This window comes from Carcharodon carcharias, chromosome 2 (assembly GCF_017639515.1).
Source record: "Carcharodon carcharias isolate sCarCar2 chromosome 2, sCarCar2.pri, whole genome shotgun sequence".
In the NCBI taxonomy this organism is placed as follows: domain Eukaryota; kingdom Metazoa; phylum Chordata; class Chondrichthyes; order Lamniformes; family Lamnidae; genus Carcharodon; species Carcharodon carcharias.
The window spans coordinates 88,326,310-88,350,244 of NC_054468.1; the positions used below are offsets into that span (position 1 = coordinate 88,326,310).

At 42.6% G+C, this 23,935-nt stretch overlaps 1 protein-coding gene across 1 annotated transcript in view; it reads left to right on the forward strand.

Moving 5' to 3' along the window:
• Window positions 1–23,935, forward strand: part of crocc2 (ciliary rootlet coiled-coil, rootletin family member 2) — a 300,592-nt gene that overhangs the window by 113,727 nt on the left and 162,930 nt on the right. Inside the window, exons 9-14 of the mRNA XM_041205725.1 lie at window positions 1,566–1,793; window positions 10,793–10,889; window positions 11,903–12,001; window positions 12,834–13,085; window positions 17,630–17,829; window positions 20,697–20,879. Of these exons, the coding sequence (XP_041061659.1) occupies window positions 1,566–1,793; window positions 10,793–10,889; window positions 11,903–12,001; window positions 12,834–13,085; window positions 17,630–17,829; window positions 20,697–20,879 (1,059 nt within the window). The remainder of the gene's footprint in view (window positions 1–1,565; window positions 1,794–10,792; window positions 10,890–11,902; window positions 12,002–12,833; window positions 13,086–17,629; window positions 17,830–20,696; window positions 20,880–23,935) is intronic.

Below are 23,935 nucleotides of genomic sequence, written 5' to 3' on the forward strand. Positions count from 1 at the left end.
AGGTGTTCCCCGCTGGACATGCATCCGTTGACCCGTGGTTTCTTGAAAAATGGCATATTTACAGCCCCAAATTAATATTGCAAACTTTGTTTAAAAATAGCTCAGGAGGAAGAATGTCCAAAATTCAATGTCCTTCAATTTTTCCAAAAACAGGTTCCTCACATTACACAACTTAATGGGCTCCATCCTGCACTCAAATTCACCTTTGAAATGGAGTAGCAGTCCCTATCCTCAACGTGCTAGTTGTGAAATCTGCTGAATGGTTCTCTACCACTCTCTACCACAAACCTACCTTCACTTGTCAATATATGCTTGAGATTCCGACAATTCCATGTGCTATAAGATTGGCCTTATTGGCAATCTCATAAATAGGCTCCAAGTCATTTATTCACCATGCAAGCTTGATGCCAAAATAGGGCTCAGCAAAGCTATCCTGTGGGATAGTGGCTATCTCAATCAGATCATTGCTCGCTGTGTATCATATATAGTCATGAATGGGCCCAAGGCTGTCAATTTCAGCCCAAATTACCTGAAAAGGTAAGGTATCTTAAAACATTTGTGCAACAGGTGAAGCTAGCTGTTTCATGCTGCTACAATGCAATAGCAACACAAATGGTATTCTCCAATAACAGGATGCTGCCATTACGCCAAAAAGACTTTCTGCCTACCACACAAGTGAGCAATATCGTATGTGAATTTCATGCCAGCAAGATGCCAGGTACACAGGCTGTACCTCCCAGTGACTGGCAGATGGTATCAAACAGCAGATCCTCCAGCTGTTCACAATAGGCAGAGTACTGACCATATTCAACCAGCCCATGCTTGCAAAACTCAGAACATAATGCCTAATGTTAGATATGATTCCGTGATTGGACAGCATTTGCTGAACAACCCTGAGTGTGATAATAACTACAATAACAACCAATTTAAGATTATTCACCGGGCTCAGAAAGTGACTCATTTAGGACTACTAGAAGCTACATACATTCAACTGCAGGGACCTGGCCTCTGCAGGCAGAAGGAATATGTCCAGGCAAGCACCTTTTTAAAAATTAGACAGAAGTGTAGGAGATGATAGTTTCCTGGTGCATTCTCCCTGGCAATGCGTTAACCAATCAGAGTCGACTCGCCAACCAATCATCCCCCTTTTCTCATATTGCATGAAATTATTTCTCCCTTGGAAATTTGGCATTCTTGTATTTGTCCTGATGATTGAAAATGAAAAGCTTCAACAGCATATCTCTATTTTCAAAAATACTCTTTAGTATCCTAAAAACGGCAATCATATGACCTCCAAACCTTTTCTCTTCCAGTTAGAAAATGACAAATTTACATAATCGCACCTTATAATCCAATCCTCCAACCCTCAATCATTCTGTATGTTCCTGCTGCTCAGTGGCTAAACTTGCTGAGCCACGTGTGGGAGACAGAAAGATCAGTGTTCATAATTTGCAGTTTCGTTCCTTGATTTTGACAAACACTAACACTGATTGCCTTTGTACTGTAACGGGCATTAGATGACCAAGGGCCTGTTTGTTTGTTCCCCAACCCCCCCAACTTCTCAGGAGCCTCCTGGACGTGAAAGCTGATGTTGCTCGGACCTCTCGGCACCTGCAGACCGCCTGCTTGAACCTGGACTCCAACTTACGCATGTCTCAGGCAAGTACTACTTCTACACTGGAGAAGCACACAGTGCAAAGTGGAAGGCTTGAACAGCAGCTCCGTGACAAGGTCAAAGAGATGATTCAACTACAGACCAAGTGTGACGTGGACAAGGCAGAACTTCATGCAAGGTAGGCAAAAGAACACTTAGTGGTAATTATGGTAAGGACTTTCGAGGTGTTTCCTGCACCGTGCACCTTAATTCCAGCCTTGAAGAATTTCCCTTGAGCACTAGCATGACCTCTCCAGGTCTCATTTCAACCAGCTTGCTCTTCCATTGTTAACTAGTCAATACAATTAATTATGTGTCCAGGCTACTAATTGATTGGTAATCTGTAGACTCTGGTTGTTTTGTGCTATCGGAATTTCATACTTAAGATCCATAAGAGTGAGGGAGGGACGGAGTCCCCTATCATAATATTCTGTGCTGGTGGAACCCAGGTCTGGTGGACACAGCTCTGATGTACCTGCTGATTCATTGCGTACCTAAAGGGAGAGCTGGACTAGTTCCTGGCTGGAGTGGAGATTGCAGCATGCTAGAAGTGGGTACCAATTAACGTCAGTCATGACCAACGTGGATTCCTGGACTAGCTTTGATCACCTGAAGGATTCAGGGAGGAATTTTGCACATTTGATTTCTCCTAAACGGCATTGTGTTTTTGATCTGGCTTTTTGCCTCCCCCAGGAGACTAGATGGCACTGAGCAGGGTAGGGAGTCTCTTGACCTGATGCACAAGACGTCATAACTATAGGAGACAACAGCAACAAAAATAACTTCCATTCATATAGTGCATTTAGTAAAACATCCAAAGGCACATAACAAGGGCAATACCAATTAAAACATTTTTGATACTTAAGCGCAGAAAGAGCAATCAGGACAGATGACTAAAAGGTTGATCAAAGGTTTCAGGGAACTTCTTAAAAGAGGAGAGAAAGGTGGAAAGATGGAGAGGTTTAGGGAGGAAATTCCAAAGCTTAGGGCCCAGGTAGCTGAAAGCACGGCCTGCAATGCTGGAGCGAATAAAATCATGAATGCGCAAGAGGTCAGAATTTGAGGAGTGCATGGTGTTTAGAAGCTTGTCAGGTTGGGGGAGATAACGAATATAGGGAAGGGGAAGGCAATGGAAAGATTTGAAATCAAAGATGAGGATTTTGAAATTGATGCATACTTGCATGGTGAGCTAGTTAACATCAACAAGCACAGTGCCATGACCAGTAAAAGTAAGTCATATTCATAACTGTAAACATGGGCCGCATCCAGTATACAATTGTTGGAATACTTTTTCTTTTAAAAATTAACATTAAAAGGCTGCTAAGATGGCTGCAAGCGTCAAGTAGCTTTTGTAATTTCTGCGCAGACTCAAAATGACTTCAAGTCTTCGGAAATTTCCTAATTGAATGACCATGGGTGGAGTGCCCCCCTTGAATGGACATACCCAGACAAAACTATTTGTGGAATTCACACATCCTATTGCATATGGACTTACCCAAAACTCAAAATCTATGGCCTCCTAGACCCATTGTCTCCAAACTCAAAGCTTAACAAAAAAAACTGTAGAGAAACAAGGTCATCATAAGTAGCTGTGGATAGCCACCATCTATACCCTATTGTGCAGCAATGGCTTCTAATTTCACATCATCCTGGGTGGACAAAAGAAGTACTGATCATGTGGTCACATGACTGAAACTGACCACATTTAATGAATCTTATTACCCCAAAAACTAGGGAGAAACCAGTCTGCATTTATGCTTTAAAACTGTAGACTGCAACATCATAAGTTCTCAAAGCTTGTTCCTTTACAAAGCCAACAGTACAGAAAACTGACACCCTAGTAATAAAACAACAAGCAAATAATTTTGTGACTTACTGAAAATCCCCCTCTTCGAGGGAATCCTGTAATGACTTTGATATACAACTTTGGATATTAAATTCTCCTAGCTACCCTTCAAGAGTGGAAAAGAGCCACTTGTTCAACAGGCCTGCACCAAGCTGAGCCAACACCAGGATTTATGAACTATTCCTTCATTTGTGACTTGCAAAAGTAAACTATCCTCTTTAACTGTATTTTCTGTGTGTGTTTGTGTGTGTGTGTGGGTGATGCATGAGTAAGTGATGAAGAGATTAATTTTCAAGGTGAATGTATGAATTAATAATCCTCTATATTTAAACGCATGAAAAGCTTGCTTCTGGTTATTCAAATTGATTGTACACTCAGAGGTTAAGAAACAGACACATCTTCCTTTCAAAAACACACTGGTTATGGACAGTAAGGGAAGGGAACGGGGGCTTCAGTCCTCTCTTATCCCTGTCTGGTGGGTGAATGAGATTTGGAGCCAGTTAAGATACAGGCAGCAGGCATTTGGATGAGCATAAATTTATGTGGGGTGGAAGTTGGGAGGCTGGGCAGAAGAGAATTAGAATAGGGTTAAATAAAAACATGGATGAGAGTTTCAGCAGCAGATCAGCTGAGGCAGGGTCAGAGTTGATCAATGTTAGAAGTGGAAGTGGGCAGTCTTGGTGACGGTGTTGTTATGATCCCAGCTGAGATTACCCCTGGACAAGCCTGATCCCAGGGTGCAACCCAGCTTGATAGATCCTAATTTTTAATTGTTTGTTTAGATATGTGGAGAGTAGCTAATGAATAGTCACAGAAGTCAGCTGATAAACTTTTAACAAAAGGATAAAACAATTATTAAACAAGAAAAGATTAACTATATTGCAATACTCCTTCACTCACAACTGTACCTTTAAAGATAAATACAGATTTGTAAGGATAACACAAGTTACAAAAGCTATCTTCTCCTCTAATGTTCACAGTAAGTACATAGTCCATGTAAACCAATAGGTGACCCGTGGTTAGACACACCACACTCTGAAACCAAGTGACAGATGCCACCCCAAAAAGATGCTATAGATCTCTCATCTGCTCCCCCTAGACGCTTGTCCCACCATGAGCCAACTCGTCTCACTGCACTCTGTCATTCTGTCTTTCACACAAGGAGTTCCAACCTCCACTCTCCAAGGACACGCTTTGGAATCTTCTCCCAAACCAATGCTTTCTCTCAGATACCTTTCGCAAGTGTTCAGCCCCAGGGTTTTGAACTCTCCTTTCGATGTTCCTCTTCCATGGGTCACCACATGCATTCAAGCTGTCTTCCACGCAATCTCTCTCTCACTGCCTCAGCTGTCAACAGTACACTACTGCTTCACATGCCCATAGCAAAGAGTTACAGAGCTTCAGCCGTCTCTTTGGGCCTTCTTGCCTGTTATAAACTGTTCTTGCTTTAAATCTGCTTTCTGCAGCTTTTATCTCTTTAAATCTGAAGCTTGGTGCCTTTCTCTCTGCTCCTTACTCTTAACTTCATTAACAGCGCCTTTTCCAAGTTCCTGTCCTTCCTTTGACTAGAAGGTCTGCTTGGGACTTTCCCCTGTTTTTGTTTCACTCCTTTGTCCTTGGGGCCTTTTGGTTCTTTTAAGAAATCTGTTCTCACTCTGCAGCTCCCTCTCCCTGTGTCCAAGCTCTCTTGAATCCTGGCTTCAAACTGAACTTTAGTTTCTCTGTGGGAGGGGCCTGGCTCTCTGGATCCCTGTTGCTAGGCAACAGCGCTGTTTTTCCTACTCTTGCTTAGCTTCTCTTAGAGTTGTAAACTCAAATTAGAAATGTAGGCAACTTTTAAAATGAAACTAAAACTCAATTTGACCTTTCTTAACACGCAAATGCAGAAATACAAATCGAACTTAAACTTTAAAGCTTAAACTCATTCCTAACAAATACAAATATAATTTACTTAAGCTATCTCTATTTCCTAACAGTGTGGAGATGTGGCCGGAAGCGCACCTCTAGGACAACACAACAGCAAGGTTGCTAACAGTCTTGCTCTGCTTAAGACTGTTGCCAAGCTTGGAAAAGGTTGAAGGGAATGAAGTTGGTATTGGGGCGCAAAGTCAATGGCTTCTGTCTTCCCAATATTTAGTTAGAGAAAATTTTTGCTCATCAGATATTGGATGTCAGACAAGCAGTGTGACAAATTGGAGACAGTGAAGGGCTCCAGAGACATGGGGGCCGGGGGTGGGAAGGTGGGGGTGCGAAATAGAGTTGAGTATCGTCAGCATGCCTGTGAAACTAATGTTGTGTTTTTGGATGACCTCGCAGGGGATAGTCTTAGAAATAGAAACAACAACAACTTGTATTTAAATAGAGTGTTTCTTGTCGGGAAAAACCTAAAAGTGTTTTCCAGGTCAGACAAAGATTGACACTGGGCAAAAGAAGGAGATGCTAGGAAGGGTAATGGGAATCAAAGAGGTTGATTTTAAGAAGGGTCGTAAAGGAAGAGATGGAGGAGAGGTTTAAGGATGGAATCTAACAGCTTAGGGTCTGGACAGAAAATATGGCCACCAGTGATGAGACAAAGGGAATGGAAGATGCACAGGAGGCAAGAGTTGGAGGAACACAGGTTTCTCAAAGGGGTTGTAGGGGCCAAAGGAGGTTACAGGGATATTGGGAGGTAAGGCCATGGAAGGATTTTAACACAAAGATGGACTTTTGAATTAAGCGATAGTTGCGATGGACCAGTTTTTTGTCCTACATTTTTGTTCATTGTTTTGCTTGTAACAATGGGGCACAAATTTAAGATTGTCAATGAAAGAATGAAAGGAGAGTTTTTGTTTTATATGGAGGATTATTCAGGCATGAAAACGATACAGGAAACAAAATTCACAACTGTTTTTAAAGAGGAATAGTTTTTTGAGAACTAAGTTTTAAAAGGGTATTTGGCAAGGGCAGGAGAATGGGACTGAGTGGAGACTGGCTAGGCTGTATAATTCCATCACTCGACCCTTCTGTCTATCAGCTTTAGTGTGTTCAGCAGGGAAAATTGTTCTCTATTATTCCCTACTCCTTGGGGTAGATCCTGTTGTTGCACATTAGTATAAAATAGGTGATAGCGAGTCAGCAGCCTGTTTTACTTCTCTCCAGATTTTTATTTCCATCGACTTTAAATGAGCTGCTGATTTGCTATTACTTGTTTTACGTTGCTGCACAGAGGGAAGATCTACCCCTCTTGTGAAGGCAGACTGACTAAACTGATCTGGCACAAATGCACATGTATTTTCTTGAGTGGGGGTCCTTGGATAGTGATTCAAAGCAGGAAACCTGGCTGAATTTCTTCCAACTCCTCACTGGCCCTGGACAACTGAGGCCAATCTTACCATCCATTAACTCATTACCTGAGATTAGTTAATTCAGTGCAGACTAACAATCAAACCCTGGGACCCTGACGTCAAGTTATTCTCCGGGCCACCTCAGGCATTTCATCGATCCACAGGTGAAAAACATTAAACTATTCCAAAATGTGATATTATCTAACCCTCTGTGAATCAGTCAACCACAGAAACAACAGTAATTAATAGCATACAGCTCAAAATGAGCCCACCTGCAGAGAAAAACAGAAAGCTAGTCATCTGCACAAAATAGAACTTACAAGAAAACCACGGATATTTTCTCGGTGAAAATCGAGTGAACTCAGTGGTGTAGAGCTTGACTTTGTGTAAAACAGATGAAAACGAAGCAGCAGTCTGCTTTACATCCCTCTCAAGTTTTATTCCCGTTGACTTCATGGAAATAAAAATGTGGAGATGCACAGAATGGGTGGCTGACTTGCTATCACCCCACTAAGTTAGTGTGTGTTAAAAAGAATGAGGTTTTGATTTTCAATTTGTAAAATTCAGCATTCTCTATCCAGCTTGCAGACACCATTTCTGTTTTGCTAAAACAGAGCTTACCTGCAGGAAGAAAATGATCTGAAGCAATTTGCATGTTTTTAGAACATTCACAGCACAAGAGGACGCCATTTGGTCCCCTGAGACTCCGTTGTCTCTTTGGTAGAGCAATCCAAAGCTAATCCCACTGCTTTACTTTATCCCCACAGTTTTTTGCCTTGCTGTTCTTCAACTATTATCCAACTTTCCCTGAAAAGATGGTCTTGGCTCAGCTACTCCCTGTGACGATGCCATTCTCATATTTATGTCTGTTGTAGACTAAATGACAGGGGTTAATTGCCATAATTAGTCAGCAAATCAATTATCATTGTATCATGCAAATACCACGATGGTAGAGGATGAACTAGGTGGGGACTGTGATCTGTTATAGTCTAGCAGGTCTGTTTTAATGTAGCAACCCTGTGTTCCCATCTAAGAAATTTTATTTTCATTTCGTTGAATACATTTACCAGCAGTTTATGTAAAATATAAAGATTGCCTACTACAGCTAATCCCATTTTGCTCACCTTATTTTAGGAAATATCTCGAGTTGCTGCTGAGAAGGTACTGGTGAGCCAACTTCTTGAACCGCTGCAGCCCATGTAGTGTAGGTACGCCAACACTGCTGTTAGGAGTCCCAGGATTTTGACCAATCAACAGTGAAGGAACAGCGATATAGTTCCAAGTTAGGATGGGAGTGGCTTGGAGGGGAACTTCCAGGTTGCAGTGTTCCCATGTATCTACTGCTCTTGTCCTTCTAGGTGGTAAAGTTTGCAGGTTTGGAAGGTGCTGTCAATGGAGCTTTGTTGAGTTGCTGCAGTGCATCTTACACACTGCTACAACTGTGCATCGGTAGTGGAGAGAGTGAATGTTTAAGATGGTGGATGGGGTGCAAATTAAGCAGGCTGTTTTGCCCTGGATGGTGCTGAACTTCTGGAGTGTTGTGGGAGCTGCACTCATCCAGACAAATGGAGAGTATTCCATCACACTCCTGACTTGTGGCTTGTAGATGGTGGGACAGGCTTTGGGGATTCAGGAGGTGAGTTATTTTCCACAGAATCCCCAGCCTCTGATGTTTTGTAGGCAGTTCAGTTTCTGGTCAATGGTAACGCTAGGTTGTTGATAGTGGTGGATTCAGCGATGGTGATGTCATTGAATGTCAAGTGGAGATGGTTAGATTCTCTCTTGGGCATGTTCATTGCCTGGTATTTATGTGGTACTTGTAAGTTACAAGGAGATCTAATGGGGATGTCCAAAATTGCAAAGGGATTTGACAAGTTTAAAATGACAAATTCTAATTCTACTGCTCCATGACCAATAACTAGAAGGAATGCATTTAAGGTAATTGACAAAATGAAAGAATAAGGGGATTTCTGATGTTACATGGGTATGGTTAGGATGTGGAATATCAAACTAGAAACAATGTGGAGGCAGAATCCATTAAAATTTGAAAAAGAGAACATTAGTCAATTATAGGGAGAGGGACAGAAGTCAGGATTAAATGGATATTTCTTTCATAACAATAAAGGCAGAGTTGGTGCAATGGCTTTCTTCAATTTCACAGTTCTATTATTCAACCCCAGCGTGACAGAGTTTTGGTGGCATTTTCCAGCAATCGCAGGGAGTATTTTTTTAATAAGTTCCATGCATTCACAAAAGATCTCCTTGAACACTATGAGATACTCTACAGTGACCAAAAATGTTACTCCAGGATGGTGCGTTAAAGCAAACCCCTCGATCTGACCAACCATCCTCTGGTGTACTTAGCATTGTGGCACTGTGTGCGGATGTTCACCACTGCCTTTAGTACAGAACTCAAAGAGCTCCAACAAAAGGAAAGATGAGAATACTTTTCTGGGCTTCTACTCCAAGACATGACAACACTTAATCGTTCCACTCAGCTCATGAATTTTGCCATGGCCCATTGTATTGCTGTAGTAGTGTGCTTTTACACCACAAGAGGGCCTCACAGAGCCAGATTAATATTAAAACCCCCTTTTTACAATATATATAAATGACTTGGATGAAGGAATGGAAGGGATGGTTGCTAAATTTACTGACGACAAAAAGATAGGTAGGAAAGTAAATTGTGAAGAGGACATGCGGAGGTTACAAAGGAACAGATAGGTTAAGTGAGTGGGCAAAAACCTGGCAAATGGTGTATAATGTGGGCAAATGGGAAATTGTCCATTTTGGAAGGAAGAATAAAAAAGAAGCCTAAGTGGTGAGAGGTTACAAAGCTCCGAGATTCAGAAGGATCTGAGTGTCCTAGTGCATGAATCATAAAAGGTACAGCAAGTAACTAGTAAAGCTAATAGAATGTTATCATTTATTGCGAGGGGAATTGAATACAAAAGTGGGGAGGTTATGCTTCAATTGTACAGTGCACTGGTGAGACCACATCTGGAGTATCGTATACAGTACTGGCCTCCTTATTTAAGGAAATATGTAAATGCGTTAGAAGCAGTTAGAACCCACCCAGGAATGAGGGGATTGTCTTATGAGGAAAGGTTGGACAAGTTAGGCTTGGATCCACTGGAGTTTAGAAGAGTAAGACACGACTTGATTGAAACCTTTAAGATCCAGAGGGGGCTTGACAGGGTGGAGAGGATGTCTCCTCTTGTGGGAGAATCTAGAGCTAGGGATCACTGTTTAAAAATAAGGGGTCGCGCATTTAAGACAGAGATGAGGAGAAATTTTTTTCTCTCTGAGGGTTGTGAGTCTCTGGAACTCTCTTCCTCAAAAGGAGGTGGAAGCAGAATCTTTGAATATTTTTAAGGCAGAGCTGGATAGATTCTTGATTAACAAGGAGCTGAAAGATTATCAGGGGTAGGCAGGATAGCTATCCCAAAGAGCTGGCACAGGCACAATGGACAGAATGGCCTTCTTCTAACAAAGCTATAAAGGAAAAAATATACATAGCTTATTGGACAGGAGGCCTTGTGGCGCAGTGGCAGCGTCTCTACTTCTGGGTTTAAGTCCCACGGCAGGACTTGATGGCTGTGGAAAGTGCATGAATAACGTGGCCAAACAGGTTGATTTTCAGCCTGTAAATCCTTCTAATGTGTCTGATTGTAGGCAGTAAAGAGCAGGAGAGTTTCCTGGTCAGCCATACTGCAGAAGGCAATGGTTAACCACTACTTTGCTTTGCCAAGCACAATCATGGACCAATAAAATGGATGTTCATGGTCACCAACACCCCCTTAGGACATGGTACCTGAAGGAGGAGCTTATTAGAATATCCAATCCTCAATACAGCCACCAGAGGTGTCTTCATTGTTCCAATTTAGGTAAAGTACATCCAATCTTTTAACAAAGCTTTTTATCTGATATTCATGAAGCCGATTGTTATATTCTGTGATCTTCTCCTAGGATTAATGAGTTATCTGCTGCCATGGAGAGGCTGAAGATACAAAATGCTGAGAAGGAGAAGACAATCATGTCACTGAACCGGACCATGGAGAAATTGGTAAATAAGTGCTGTGGCTGGTCCACCACCTTGTGGGGTGGAATTGAAAGAAGATAGTAAGTTAGGAACAGGATAGGCCAGTCAGCCCCTTGGGCGAATTGTCCAAAATGCTCTTGCACCCAACCATTCCAGAAAATTCTAGGTCATCAACATTAATATTGGAACAATATTCCATTATAAAGGGAAATGGCTATGTGCAAACCACTGAAAGGGGATTCCAAACAACAGAAGAGATCCTGTGGCACTCCAAATCTAGAATATCAGTGTTACAAAAACAGTTTGTAGATAAATAATTTCCTTCAACAGACAGTCTTTTCTGGCAGGGCTATTTTCTGCAGCATATTGACTGCAACAACTGATCTGGCTGGCAGTATGTTGTGATGATTCCAGGTCTGGCAGGATATTCAATGACAGCTAGTCGTTACTCTCATGGCAGGGGAAGATCAAGTAGACAGTCCACTGGATAATCAGGTGAGACCTGCATAGACTGGAGTGGAGGAATGAGCAGTGCAGCATTTCAACTAATTGCCTTGGATTGGGCTTAGATTAGGCCCTCCATGGTGAAATAGCATGCAGGCATTCAGAGGTACTGGCATCCTTGAAAGTGTGTCCCCAACAACAGGTGGGATGTTTTGGCAACAGAGGGGAGAAAGGACTGGAAATTTTGAGATGCGCTTGGCTGGATTCTCCTTAATGTGTTCCCACTGCAAAATTATCCCTGCCTTTTCAAATATTTCCAAAATATTTTTACATTTCCTTTCATGAGTCAAACAAAAGCCTCCAGGCTTAGAACCTCATGTGAAACGGATGGTTTCTCCATGTTCTTACTACGGTATGTACGTTGTTTGAATTCATTACGGTCCTTTTGATTTGATGTGACTGCTTGTCAGTCCTCTTCAAGGAATTTTTAATTACCAGTTAGAAGAGAGGAAGCAGTTGTTACATCTACAACCTTTCACAGGTTACCTGCTTTGCATGTGATTTTACTAATTCTGAAACTTGACTGATTGCAGGAATCAGGAAAAACTGAAATTACAAGTGAAACCTTGGAGAACAAAGCTTTGAGGTCCGAGATAGAATCCTTACATCAAACCTTACACAACATTGCTCAGGTACAAAATGAGGGGTCAGTGCATGAAACGGATCTGCTGATCATCTCTTCAAAGGTGCACTGCAGTAATAGCTGATTGGAATCAGATTAGTTACAAACACTCCTCAGAATGCCATGGGACCTCATGGGGAGAGGCTCGCTTATAGACAGCATCAGCCCAGGATTGAACATTGGAGACGCAAAGCTAAATGAATATTCCAAAACTTCCCTTGTGAAACTGGCAGTATTTATCCCCCAGGAGATTCAATGAGTGGGGTAGAGTCCATGTTTAGGCAGATGGTGGATGGGCTGTGGAAGGAAATTCAATGGGTGGCATAGAGTCCATGTTTGGGCAGATGGTGGATGGGCTGTGGAAGGAGATTCAGTGGGTGGGGTGAGATGTATATGGACTATGAAAGAAATCCAGCTGAAGGGTCTGATTGAAAGCTTCCAGAGGTTTTTTTTTAAAAGGGCTTCCTGCTCATCATGATGCTTTATGACTTGATCTTCCTCCTCAACAGTGGAAGACTTCCTGTTGGTGATGGAGACCATGTCGAAGGCTATCTTTTAATGGTAATAACCCCTGACCCATGAAAATTGGATAACGTCGCTGTTGGGGCGGAGAGATTGGGGGTGGAGGGGGGTGGGGGGGGGGGGGCGGGGTGGCGATGTTGGTGGAGAGTTGGTGGTGGGAAGACGCAATATGTTAGAGTGACAATCCCATTCCAACCCTCCTGTGGTGGGAAGTAAATTCAGATTAGCATTTCCAGAAAATCTAGACCTGCAACCTATTTTTCTGATAATATGTAAAATATTGTAAGCACTTACACTGTTATTCTGCCTGTCATTCATAGGTTGCTATTGCTGATGTAGAGTCTACGAGCTCCCTCTCCAGGGAAGGGGCTGTTGAAGGGACTGAGACTGGTACTGGAAGGCTCGGCTCACCCCTCCTGTCAGGGTCACCAGTATTGCCAATGCCTTCTCCTGGTAGGCGCAGGTCACCTACCCGTTCCCAGTCTCCGTTGCGTAGCGTGTCACCATCTTTCGGTGATTCCACATTGTCTGCGGTCCAATCAGCTCTACAAAGACGACAGCTCCAGGTGCAGGTAAGCAGAGAGGAAGGCCTTTAATTAATTATCTTAGTCAGACTGGGCATACCACATCAAGTTAGTCAGCCTTTAGAAGGTCATTGCGCAATTCCAAGTGAGGCACATGCTGAATTGTGAGATGGTGAAGGAGAGTTGGGGGGTAGCCTAGCCAGTGCTAGTGGAAGAGCTCCAAGAAATCTTATAGCTCAGAGAATAGTGGAAGCACTGAAGAGAATCAAAGCGAATTCCTGAAAGCTGTGGCACACCTTGGTTTAGTCTCAGGAGGAGTGAAGGAATTATCAAGATCCTGTAAAGTAAAGGGAAACTCTTGGGGGGAATTAAAAGTAGAACGGGGAGTGTCCTGATGAGAGGTTTGGATTTAAAGGTAAGTGTTTGTGAAATGTAGTGTTAAATTACTAGTATTTGTATTTAACTCTTGAATAGTGAAGATTTTGGTTTGAAACATGAAATCTTGTGGCATAATTCTTTTAGTTAATAACTGGGAGTCCAAATTTCTTTTTTAAAAGTTACTAGTCTCCACCAAGGTTGTGACACATTCCAAACCATTGTTGGCTGCATATACCCAATCATTCAGTTGATTGTTCAGAGGCTCAGTTTAGTAGTAATTGTAATAGTATCCTCTATATCTAAAACAAGCTGTAAATGGCCTGAGAAAGCTAGATACCAGTGCTGAATGGCTGAAATTGGAAAATGTTCAATTTTCCCTGACATTCTTCACCTTGACCATCACAGATTTGACAGCAAAAGAAATAGAAGTGATATTTGGGAGGAGGTTTTGTGTTTTGTCAGTAACTATTTGAACATTAGAGTTATTTCTATAAGAGATGATGGACAGGAACAGGTTAAATAGTTAACACAGCTTATCTCTGATTGCCTGCTCATACCTCCTGGAAAGGGATTGTAGCTTTGCAGTGGGTTGCGTGACCCATAAACTGCTCAGATTGTAGTTTCTCCCTACCTCCCACCTTTTATTTTGTTCACAGAAGTTCAAAGGAAGCCATACATACCTGTGGTTGCAAAGATGTGAAGACCAGGAAAACATTGAAACCTTTTAACTAGTGTGACAACCTTGTTTATAATTCTTATTAAAAAGAGAGGAAAAGAAAAAAACAGATTACACAATAATTCTACGAACCGCAGTCCAACAGGGATGGAGGGAAAGTATTTTAAGTTGTCTGCTCTTCAATTGCATTTAATAGGATGAAAATAGCTTAACTGGTTTGATGCTCAGCCTGTTGAATGGTTTGAATTTAGAATTAGCTAAGAAGGATTATGGACTTTGAATCGTATTTTGCTGGCAATTAGCGGCACATCATGCATTAATTTAGTGTGATACAGACTCGGCCCAATGGAAGCGAACAAATCCGCACTTTCTGATGTTAACCTTTAACCGTCATTGTCAAGTAAGAATTCCCTTCAGCATTGAACAGCAGACAATGTCTGTGAAGCCAATATATAAGATGTGGAGCAGAGATTACTGAGGGAGTGCTGTTGGGAGAGACACCCTAGGTCATCATCTTAGACACGCAACTGAAAGACCATTGGCAGAAGTCATACAGCAGATTCCTCCTTTGGCTGCAGAATGAAGGGGAGCCTGGGTGAGGTGGAGGGAACCAAGTTCAGAACAGGAGAAAAACAAGTAAGGTTTGCCTAACAGACTGATTGATAAAATGGCATGCCCCATTTAATCCTTGTCCTTGGCTGAGCTGGCAGAGTTTTAGCCAGGGTCACAGCAGGAACTCTAAAATTGATCACAGCATTGCTGAGCTAGAGAGGACAAGCAGTCAACTACATTGAACTTTATTATGCTGCACTCCTTAGAGAATACCTTCATAGCATTCCTGGGATAATTTTGTCAGGCAAAACACCCAGAGTGGAAATGAACAGGTGGGAAGATATGGTCAGAGATAGGATTATGACACTAAGTCAGAAACAGGACTTTTACAGATGGTGGGAATAGAAATATAACACCAGACTAAAGATAATGGTTTAATTTAGGTCAAATGCTTTCACCCCTTCCTCTGATATCTTGAAGCAGGAGCTGTACAAATAAAGCTACATGAGTTGCATGTTTCCCACAAATTCATGGCATTATTCACAGAATCACAGAATTGTTACGGTGCAGAGGGAGGCCATTCGGCCCATCATGCCTGCACCGGCTCTCCAAATGAGCATCATGACTTGAATGGTGCCATTCTCCTGCTTTTTCCCCATACCCTTGCACATTGTTTCTATTCAAATAATCACCTCATGCCCTTTGAACGCCTCGAATGAACTGCCTCCACTACACTTCCAGGCAATGCATTCCAGAATTGAACCACACGCTGTATGAAAAAGTTTTTTCTCACATCACATTTGCTTCTTTTGCTAAACACTTTAAATTATTGACTACACCCAGCTGGAAGCTGCTTCATGCAAAGTGACTGTCTTTATGATATCAAAATTCATGGCAGTGTTTTTTAGCGGATTCCTGAAGCTGTAACTCACTCTCAACTAGAGCACTGATGTGTAATTCGGGCATTAATGATTATGTTGCTTCTCAAATCCAAAGCAACAGCTAAACATATCAGATCAAAGTTGCAAATCAAAACTGTCAAGTGCTGATCTTTGGGGTCGGAGTGGGAGAAGAGTTAAAAAAAGTTTGAATGATTCCCTCCGTCGCCTTGAAATCTAGCCCAGCAGTATTATAAGTCTCGGGCCATTGCAATTAGCCCTTACCTGTCAGCCTTTGTCAAACAGAGGAATGAGTTATTGGACTGGCTGCTTTGATCACAGTTGCACTTTTTATACATTTAATAGACAACAGCTCAGTGGGAGTGGGAAAAAAACAAAATCAAAAATTTGCAGGGCCCCTTCACAATTATTAGAAGGTCTTGCAGCAGAGTGGGTGGTGTACCTGCCTCAGAGCCAGAAGCTCTGAGTTTGAGTCCCACTCCAGGACTTGATGTTTAAGGAAGGCATGTTCATAACATGGCCAAACAGGTTGGTTATCATCCTGCCAATTCTTCCAACACACACCAATGGCAGGTGGTAAGAGCAGGAGAGATTCCTAGTCAGCCATGTGATGGAAAGAAATTGGAGCCTCTACTATCATTATCCTCCAAACCACATGTGTGTAAAAGTGCATGTTGTCACAGCAATACAGACTCCCTGAGTGAACTGTAACACAGCACCACCCACTGTTGTTGTTTGTGAGTTATCACATTACAGCTCAATGCTCAATTATTGAGGAAGGACTGACTGATGGTGCCCCTGTCATACTATTGTCAGGGTGGGACACACTCAAGGTGCTCAATGGTAGTGCAAGTCGCAGCTCAGGCAGGCAGGCTTCTTATTTACCTTTTGAATGCAGTATCAGTAATGAGACTTCCCCAGGCAACTTTAGCACAAATTAAATACAAATTGAAACTCATTCCACACTGTTGCACCAAAGACTCCAAGGACAAGAACTGCACAGGTCCAATACAGGGTAAAACTCCCCCAACATTTTCCCATCAAACACATCAAGGGAAGGTACAGCATTGATTAGTTACAGAGGAGTCAATTTTAATTCATAATGGATTCCCATTGGGAAGCTGCTCCAACAAGTTGATTTCCTGCAGACAAAGGCAGCTGGAAACGAGTAGTTTAATTGTAAGGCCTTACGTAAAGGGCACCCATTCACCTTATACCAAAGGGACATGAAGAATCTTGAGAGCAGCTGCTGGCAGGTGAAAATTGGGCAATGAAGGACTTTCAGATAAGTGGCATGGCAGGGAATCCAGTAGAGTCTCACAGAAAGTCTGGGGCAGTGGATGCAACAACCTAACTTGTGGGGTCCAAAGGAGCACTCCCACTGCCCACTGTAAAGGAAAGTTCTAGAATTAGCTGAAAGCCCTTTTCTGACCTCAGATCAACCACAGGCCACTTTGTGCCAGCAGGAGAACCATGCAACTCCCCACTTGGGGCCCAGTTAAAAATTGCATTGTGGTCCTAACCACAAAATAAGACTCCAATTTGCATGAATTTAGGTGGTCGCCTCATCTACCTCCAACCTCAACAGATTGACATGAGGAATAGCCAGCTTCTAAGCGGATAAATAATCTGTTCATTTTCAACTGCCAACTGCCCAGTTTCAACTGGGTGGGTAAGGTTCAAACCAAACCTGAATTGAAGGCGTCTCTGCATTGTCCAATCAGAGACTCTTAGGTTAGGTGCAGTATGGGTTAGGTACTGAGCAAAGCTTCCTCTAATACTTCCCCTTTGTACTTTGCTTAGTGCCAAGTGACTGCTCCCTGTGCTTCTTACACCAGCTGGATTTGTGGTCGTGTCAGTTCAATTCATTTTTGCTGTCAACCTCAATAAATCCCTTAGCAGCAATAATGAATAAAAATAATCGAGGTAGAAATTGGTGAATTTGAATATTCTTCTTTGCAACCTCATGGCTTTTGAAAAGGGTTCCTGATGGTGAAGAATCTTAGTTCTGTGTGCTTAATGTGTTGTAAATGGCTATGCAAGAGGCAAGTCAGTTTATAATGAGTGAAGCGGGGCCATTTTCACAGGAGTTTTGTGGAAAATTGGACGCCGTTCAGGATGTAATCAGCTCTTTAAAGAAACAGCTGGGGGAGAGTGAGAGTGAACGGAGGCTACTGGAGCAGAAGATGGTGAAGCTGAGAGGAGAAGCTGAAGATTCGAGCCGAGCGAGGGATGGTGCCAAGAGAGATGCTGCCCGCTACCGATCCTCTTTGGAAATCATTGGAAGGTGAGAGTTGGCATTCTGCTTGGAGAAGGCGGGATGAACCAAGCGTTGTTAGAGTTGAATTCAGGGCTGTGCCATTGAGTGCTAAAGAGACATTTCTACTGTTTCACGATATAATCAAGGTGAGATAACTGAATCCAGGTTTCATCTTTTGCCTGCTGACATCATCCATTTGTGAAGACATTAGCCTGAATTTTACAAGAGTCATGTGTACCCCGACGTCAGGGTGAAAAACAGCCCCAAATCCACACCTGTCAGCAGCAAGAGGAGCTCAGAGATTTTACCATAGGCAGCCTCCTAATTGGCTGTGTGTGGGCCCACTATCTAGCCTAGAATGGTGGATGGGTTCCCCATGCTATTTGCTCAATGAAGCCCCAGCAGTGCCACTGGGAGAGGCGGTGGTCACTGCTGAGATATACAGGAGATCACAGGAGCTAGGTCAGGCAAGTAAAGCAAAAATGAAATCACCATGCTAAGTGTCAAAGTGGGAACCCCACCAGGGAGATTGTTGGGAATGCAGGAGGCTGCCTTCCATGCCCACGGCCCTTCTTAGGAACATCGAGCTGACACTCCGGCTGCCAGAGGAAGATCGCCTCCATTTAGCTGGTGGCCCCCTCATGTGACGGGTTTTACTGTGTCATCAGCAAATGCCAGCTGTAAAATGACCCCTAATTGGGCCTTTATATATGGAAATTGGCTGCCTGCCTCCTTGAAGCAAGCAGCCTCTCCATTTCTGGTTCCATGGCTGGGAAAGTGCCCCATCAGCAGGATCATGTCAAGAGCCAATTCATTGCAGCTCTATGCAATTTTTCCCTCTGCTCTCCCCACCTCCTGGGGGCTGGTAAAATCCTGACCATTTTGATTTTTTTTGTAAAATGATATCGCAGACGTACAGAATTCCTATGAAATGGAAATGTTAAGATCTCATCTCTAAAGGTGGCACCTCTGACAATACGGCATTCTCTCAGTACTTCAGTGCTTTGTCAGCCCCGATCTTTGTGCTTAATTGCTGGAGTGGAACTTGGACCCCAAATCTTCTGACTCAGTGCTATCCACTGAGCCACAGCTGGAAACCAATGGCAATCTCTGAATTTGAGTCAATTTCCTCACTGCTGCCCAGAAAAATCAATTGGAAATGGATTTAAACAGAGAATGCCACTTTGTGCACCCAAATAAATTTAAGGAACACATTTCTTAATAGCTTCGAGACTGTAGAATGTATTCATGTGAACACTCATGCATTGGTCAGGGAAAAAAAAGATTGCTTTGTGGATTTCTGCCAGTTGGAAACTCAAAGCCTCTTTGTAGAGATGGCAATGTGGCCTAGTGGGTAGAAGAACACCTAGTAAGATTGTTGTGTTTTGGCTCACATTCCATCCGGAGTCTTTTTTTTATTTTTAAAGCAATTCTATAAAGATCCAACCTTGCTGATCATGTATTTCATTTCTCACCTTAGGGCAGGTTTCGTTAAGAAAACCAATGTATGACCCCTCACCGGCAAACCTGTGCTTCCTTTGAAGTAAAAAGGAACATTGTGCTCAGAGTTATTTGCATGCCTTCGATAAGCAGGCCCATTAATTGCTTCTAGATTATACATGAGACTCCTGATGCATATCCACATCTCTTCAGAAGGTGTGTGTAAGACAGGAAATGCTTAGCAGATCAGGCAGCATTGGTGGAGAGAGAGAGGAAAACAGAGTTAATGTTTCAGGTCAATAACCATTTCAGATGATTGATTTCAGTTGTGCCACACTCTTGTAACTTTTTTGAGTACAAACATGTTTCCATCTGTTCCTATTCAGATGAAGTTACATTATTTCATAGTTTGTTATTGTGAGATTTGAACTCATGATCTTGGGGTTACAAACCCAGTACTATAACCACTTGGCTATGTAGGCTAAGTGCCACACTTTTGTAACACACTAACTTACTAAACAACTTTATCATCAAGTAGAACCTTTTCCAGCAACAAGTACTACCAGTTAAAGTCAGCCCAGCTAATACATCAGCTTTTGAACCGGTTTATGAAAGGCTTAAAAAAAAGTAAACCCATCAGTTGAATTTCTTTGGTCTTCTTTGCAGATCTTCCAAAGATTGACACATGTTGCTCAGAAAGAGAGTGACTGCTAATTACAATACCTACCAGCCCTATCTCCACATCTCTTGTGCATAGGTCAAAGCTTTTCCTAATTATTAGATCAAATGTCCTTATACCTAGAAAAATGTTCACACTGAAATATCAATCAAGATTATTGTGCCTAGGTCTCAGAGTAGGACTTGAACCCACAACCTTCTCACTCAAGAGGTTAGAGCACTGTCAAAAGAGCCAATTCCATTCCATTTGTGCTCTGCCAGAAGGCAGGCCCTTGGCTCATTCTCACAAAATGCTTCATCCTGAGCTGTTTTCTTGGTAGCTTTTGTCAGTGGTGGTTTGTTGTTGCCTTCCACTCTTAGGAGCAGAGCAAAGAGGCAAGTCCTGAGACCTCAGCCAGAACAGGAATTGAACCTGTGTTATATTCTGAACCAAATGTTAGCCATCTACCCAACTGAGCAAATTAGCCTCCTCCCAGAGGTTATAGGTCAGGAAATTGTGCAATTGCAGCCTATTATTTTCCATCTATAAAACTAAAGGTTGGAAATCATTGGCTGTAAGAAATCAGTATTTCTTGAGTCTTCTTTCCTGAGATTGCTGACAGCATCCAATCACATGAAACCCCAGATATCTGAATTGATTAAAATCTGTGCCATTATAGCCGATCACGGCTGACTCTTCTCTGCTGTTGACAGTTATGAATCACACCACAGTCAACATGTTGATAAGACCCATTCAAGTTTTCTTTTCCACCCTATGCCTTTTTTTTCCCTTTCAGTGAGAAAGGTAACTTGGAGAAGTTGGTGCATTCGCTGAACCAGCAAATTGATAATTTACAGCTGGATGTGGAGCGGCTGAAAGCAGCAAATGGTGATTTGCAACACCAGCGGGATCACCTCGAAGATGAGAAGGAGGAATTACACAAAGACAAGGAGCAAACCAAGAAAGAAGCTGAGAGAGGGTGAGCAGACAGCAGTGGGGATTGTTTACACATTAACAAGTTAATATCGATGGAGCTGATGAGCATTGGCTGATTGAGCGTTGATGGGCTTTGGCTGGTTGAGCGTGGATGGACGTTGGTTGGTTGTACTCCCTTTAACTTAGCTTACAAAAGGTGACTGATAAAGTACAACATAATAGACTTGTTCGCAAAATTAAAGCACACGATATTAAAGGGACTGTGTCAGTTGCATAAAAATTAGCTACGGGACAGGAGATAAAGAGTAATGATGAATGGTTGTTTTTTAGATTGGACAGAAGTACACAGTGGTGTTGCCCAGCAAATTGGTATTAGATCCACTGCTCTTTTTGGTTTATATTAATGACATGGACTTTGTTATGCAGGGCAGAATTTTGAAGTTTGCAGATGGTATGAAACTTGGAAAGGTAGTAAACAGTGAGGAGGATTGTTGCAGACCTCAGGAGAGCGTCAACAAACTGGTGAAATTGGCAGACACTTGGCAGATGAATTTTAATGCAGCAAAGTTTGAAACAAACCATTTTGGCAGGAAGAATAAGAAGAGCCAATGGGTCAGATCTTCCGGTTTCGGGAGCGGTGATGCACAGGACTTATGCTGTTGGTGCGCATCTGGACTCAGAGGGAGTCCTGATGTGCACTCAGATGCTGTGTTTAAACTTCTGGCGGACTGATTTGCACTGCCCCAGGCACTCTGTGAATGCCACTTATGCTTTTCTGTGTTGGAGACTTGGTTATGTGCTAATTATCTGAATACTTAGCTTAGAGCTGTTTGCTTCATCTTGCATTCAGGGTCTAGATGGGGTTTCTTTAGGGTTTGCCTGTTACCCGAAGAATGCTTCCATAGACTATTGTTTGTAAGAACCATTCTTGTTTATTTACAGATCTATGTCTATCTCAGTACTCTACATGATGTTGTACCTCTGCCTCCCACCAGATTGCAGTTGCTTAATCATGTGACATTGCACCACAGTTACATCAGCAATTACATCAGTATTAAGCATTGCTTACAATGTTTAATCTCTGCTGTACATCAGTGATTAATAGTGCAATCCAGCACATGTACCACCAATCCAAATCAACTAGCCAACCCTCTGGACTAACCATCCAAACCCCCACCCTTCTCCCACCCCCAGTCTACCACTCGCATCCCATTACCCAATACTCACCCATTCACCCACCCACCCTGGGTGTTTCCTCTTGTGGATGAGTTGAGAACTAGGGGGCAATGTCTTAAAATTTGGGGTTGCTCTTTTAGAACTGAGAGAAGGAGAATTTTTTTCTCTCAGAGGGTTGTGCTACAGAAGACAGTGAAGGCGGGGTCATTGAATATTTTTAAGGCAGAGGTAGATAGATTCTTGCTGGGCAAGGGAATCAAAGGTTATCGGGGGTAGATGGGAATGTGGAATTTGAAACACAAACAGATCAGCCATGATTTAATTGAACGGTGAAGCAGGCTCGAGGGGCCGAATGGCCTACTTCTGCTCCTATTTCATGCGCTCGAATATCCGTATGTTCACCTACTCTCATCCCTCACACATTCTCATACCCCCACCCCCTCTCTCACCCCTTCAAAACTTACCTGACTACAGCAGCTGATGCGGTAAAAAGTGGGCATGTCTTCTGCACTGTTCCTCTTCGCAGGGATCACTGCTGCAATCAGGATCAGAAGTGCTGGCTGAAAGTGCACGAAAAGGCAAGCACGCAATGATGTCTGCAGTCAGCAACAGTGCACATAACATTACTGCTGATCAGAAGGTCTGACCCAATAGGAACTAAATGGCACAATTTTAAAGAGGACACAGGAACAGAGAAACCTAGGGGTGAACGTATACAAATCTTTTAAGATGGTAGGAGAAGTTGATAAGGTTGTTAAAACAGCATCTGTGAACTTTTGCTTTATTAATAGAGTAATACAGTACAAAAGGGAGGAAGTTATGCTAATTCTTTAGTTAGGCCTCAGCTGGACTGTTGTGTCCAGTCTTGGACACCACCCCTTTAAAAGACGTGAAGACACTGGGAAGGGTGCAGAGGAGATTAATTAGTTGCTACCAGGCAAGAGGGACTTCATGTTATCTGGTGAGACTGAAGAACCTGAGATCGTACTCTGTAAAGCAGAGGTTAAGGGGAGATTTAATGGAGCTGTTCAGAATTATGTAGGGTTTTGATAGAGTGAATTAGGAAAAGCTGTTCCCACTGGTGGGATGGTTAATTACCAGAGGACACAGATATAAGGTCACTGAAATGAGAACCAGAAGGGAGATGTGGAAAATAAAACACACTGCGAGTGATTATGATGTGGAGTGCATTGACAGCAAAGGTGGCAGAAGGAAATTCAATCGTAATTTTCAAAAGGGAATTGAATAAATACAGGGAAAGGAAAAAATGCAGGGTTATGGGGAAAGAGTAGGGGAGTGAGACTAATTGGATAGCTCTTACAAAGAACTAATACATCAATATGATTTCCTTCTGAGCACTAGAATTCTGTGATAGTTCCCAAAATTTGGCATGGGTGTCACTCATTGGACATTGTGATGGACAGCAGTTCTGCCCTACCACTTTCCTGGCATCTCAACAATGCCACAGAAATTATCGACTGAAGTGTCAGGCTTGTCGTATTGAAGCCCAAACTTGTCCATGCCTGACATCCCACATGCTTGCATTTCACAGAATGTTTCCTAATTAGTAACCAAGAGCCAGACTTTGGCTGATTTTTGCTCTCTGCTCCCTAATCCAGGAAGTGAGCCCTGGTGTCTCACATAACTGTCTCCGTCCCATTAAGGGCAATTTAGTGATGGGCAATAAAGCCAGTGATGCCCACATCCCATGAATGAATAATAATTTTTAAAAATTAACTCAGCAGAGACTGAAACTGGGACCTAGGACCTGTCTGGCCTAGTGGCTCAGTTCTCTATTGGGCAATTCCAGGCCATAAAGAGAGTAAACTACATAATCTAGCCTGACACTTCAGTGCAGTACTGAGGGAGTGCTGCACTGTTGGAGATGCTGTCTTTTGGATGATGTGTTAAACCAGGGACCTG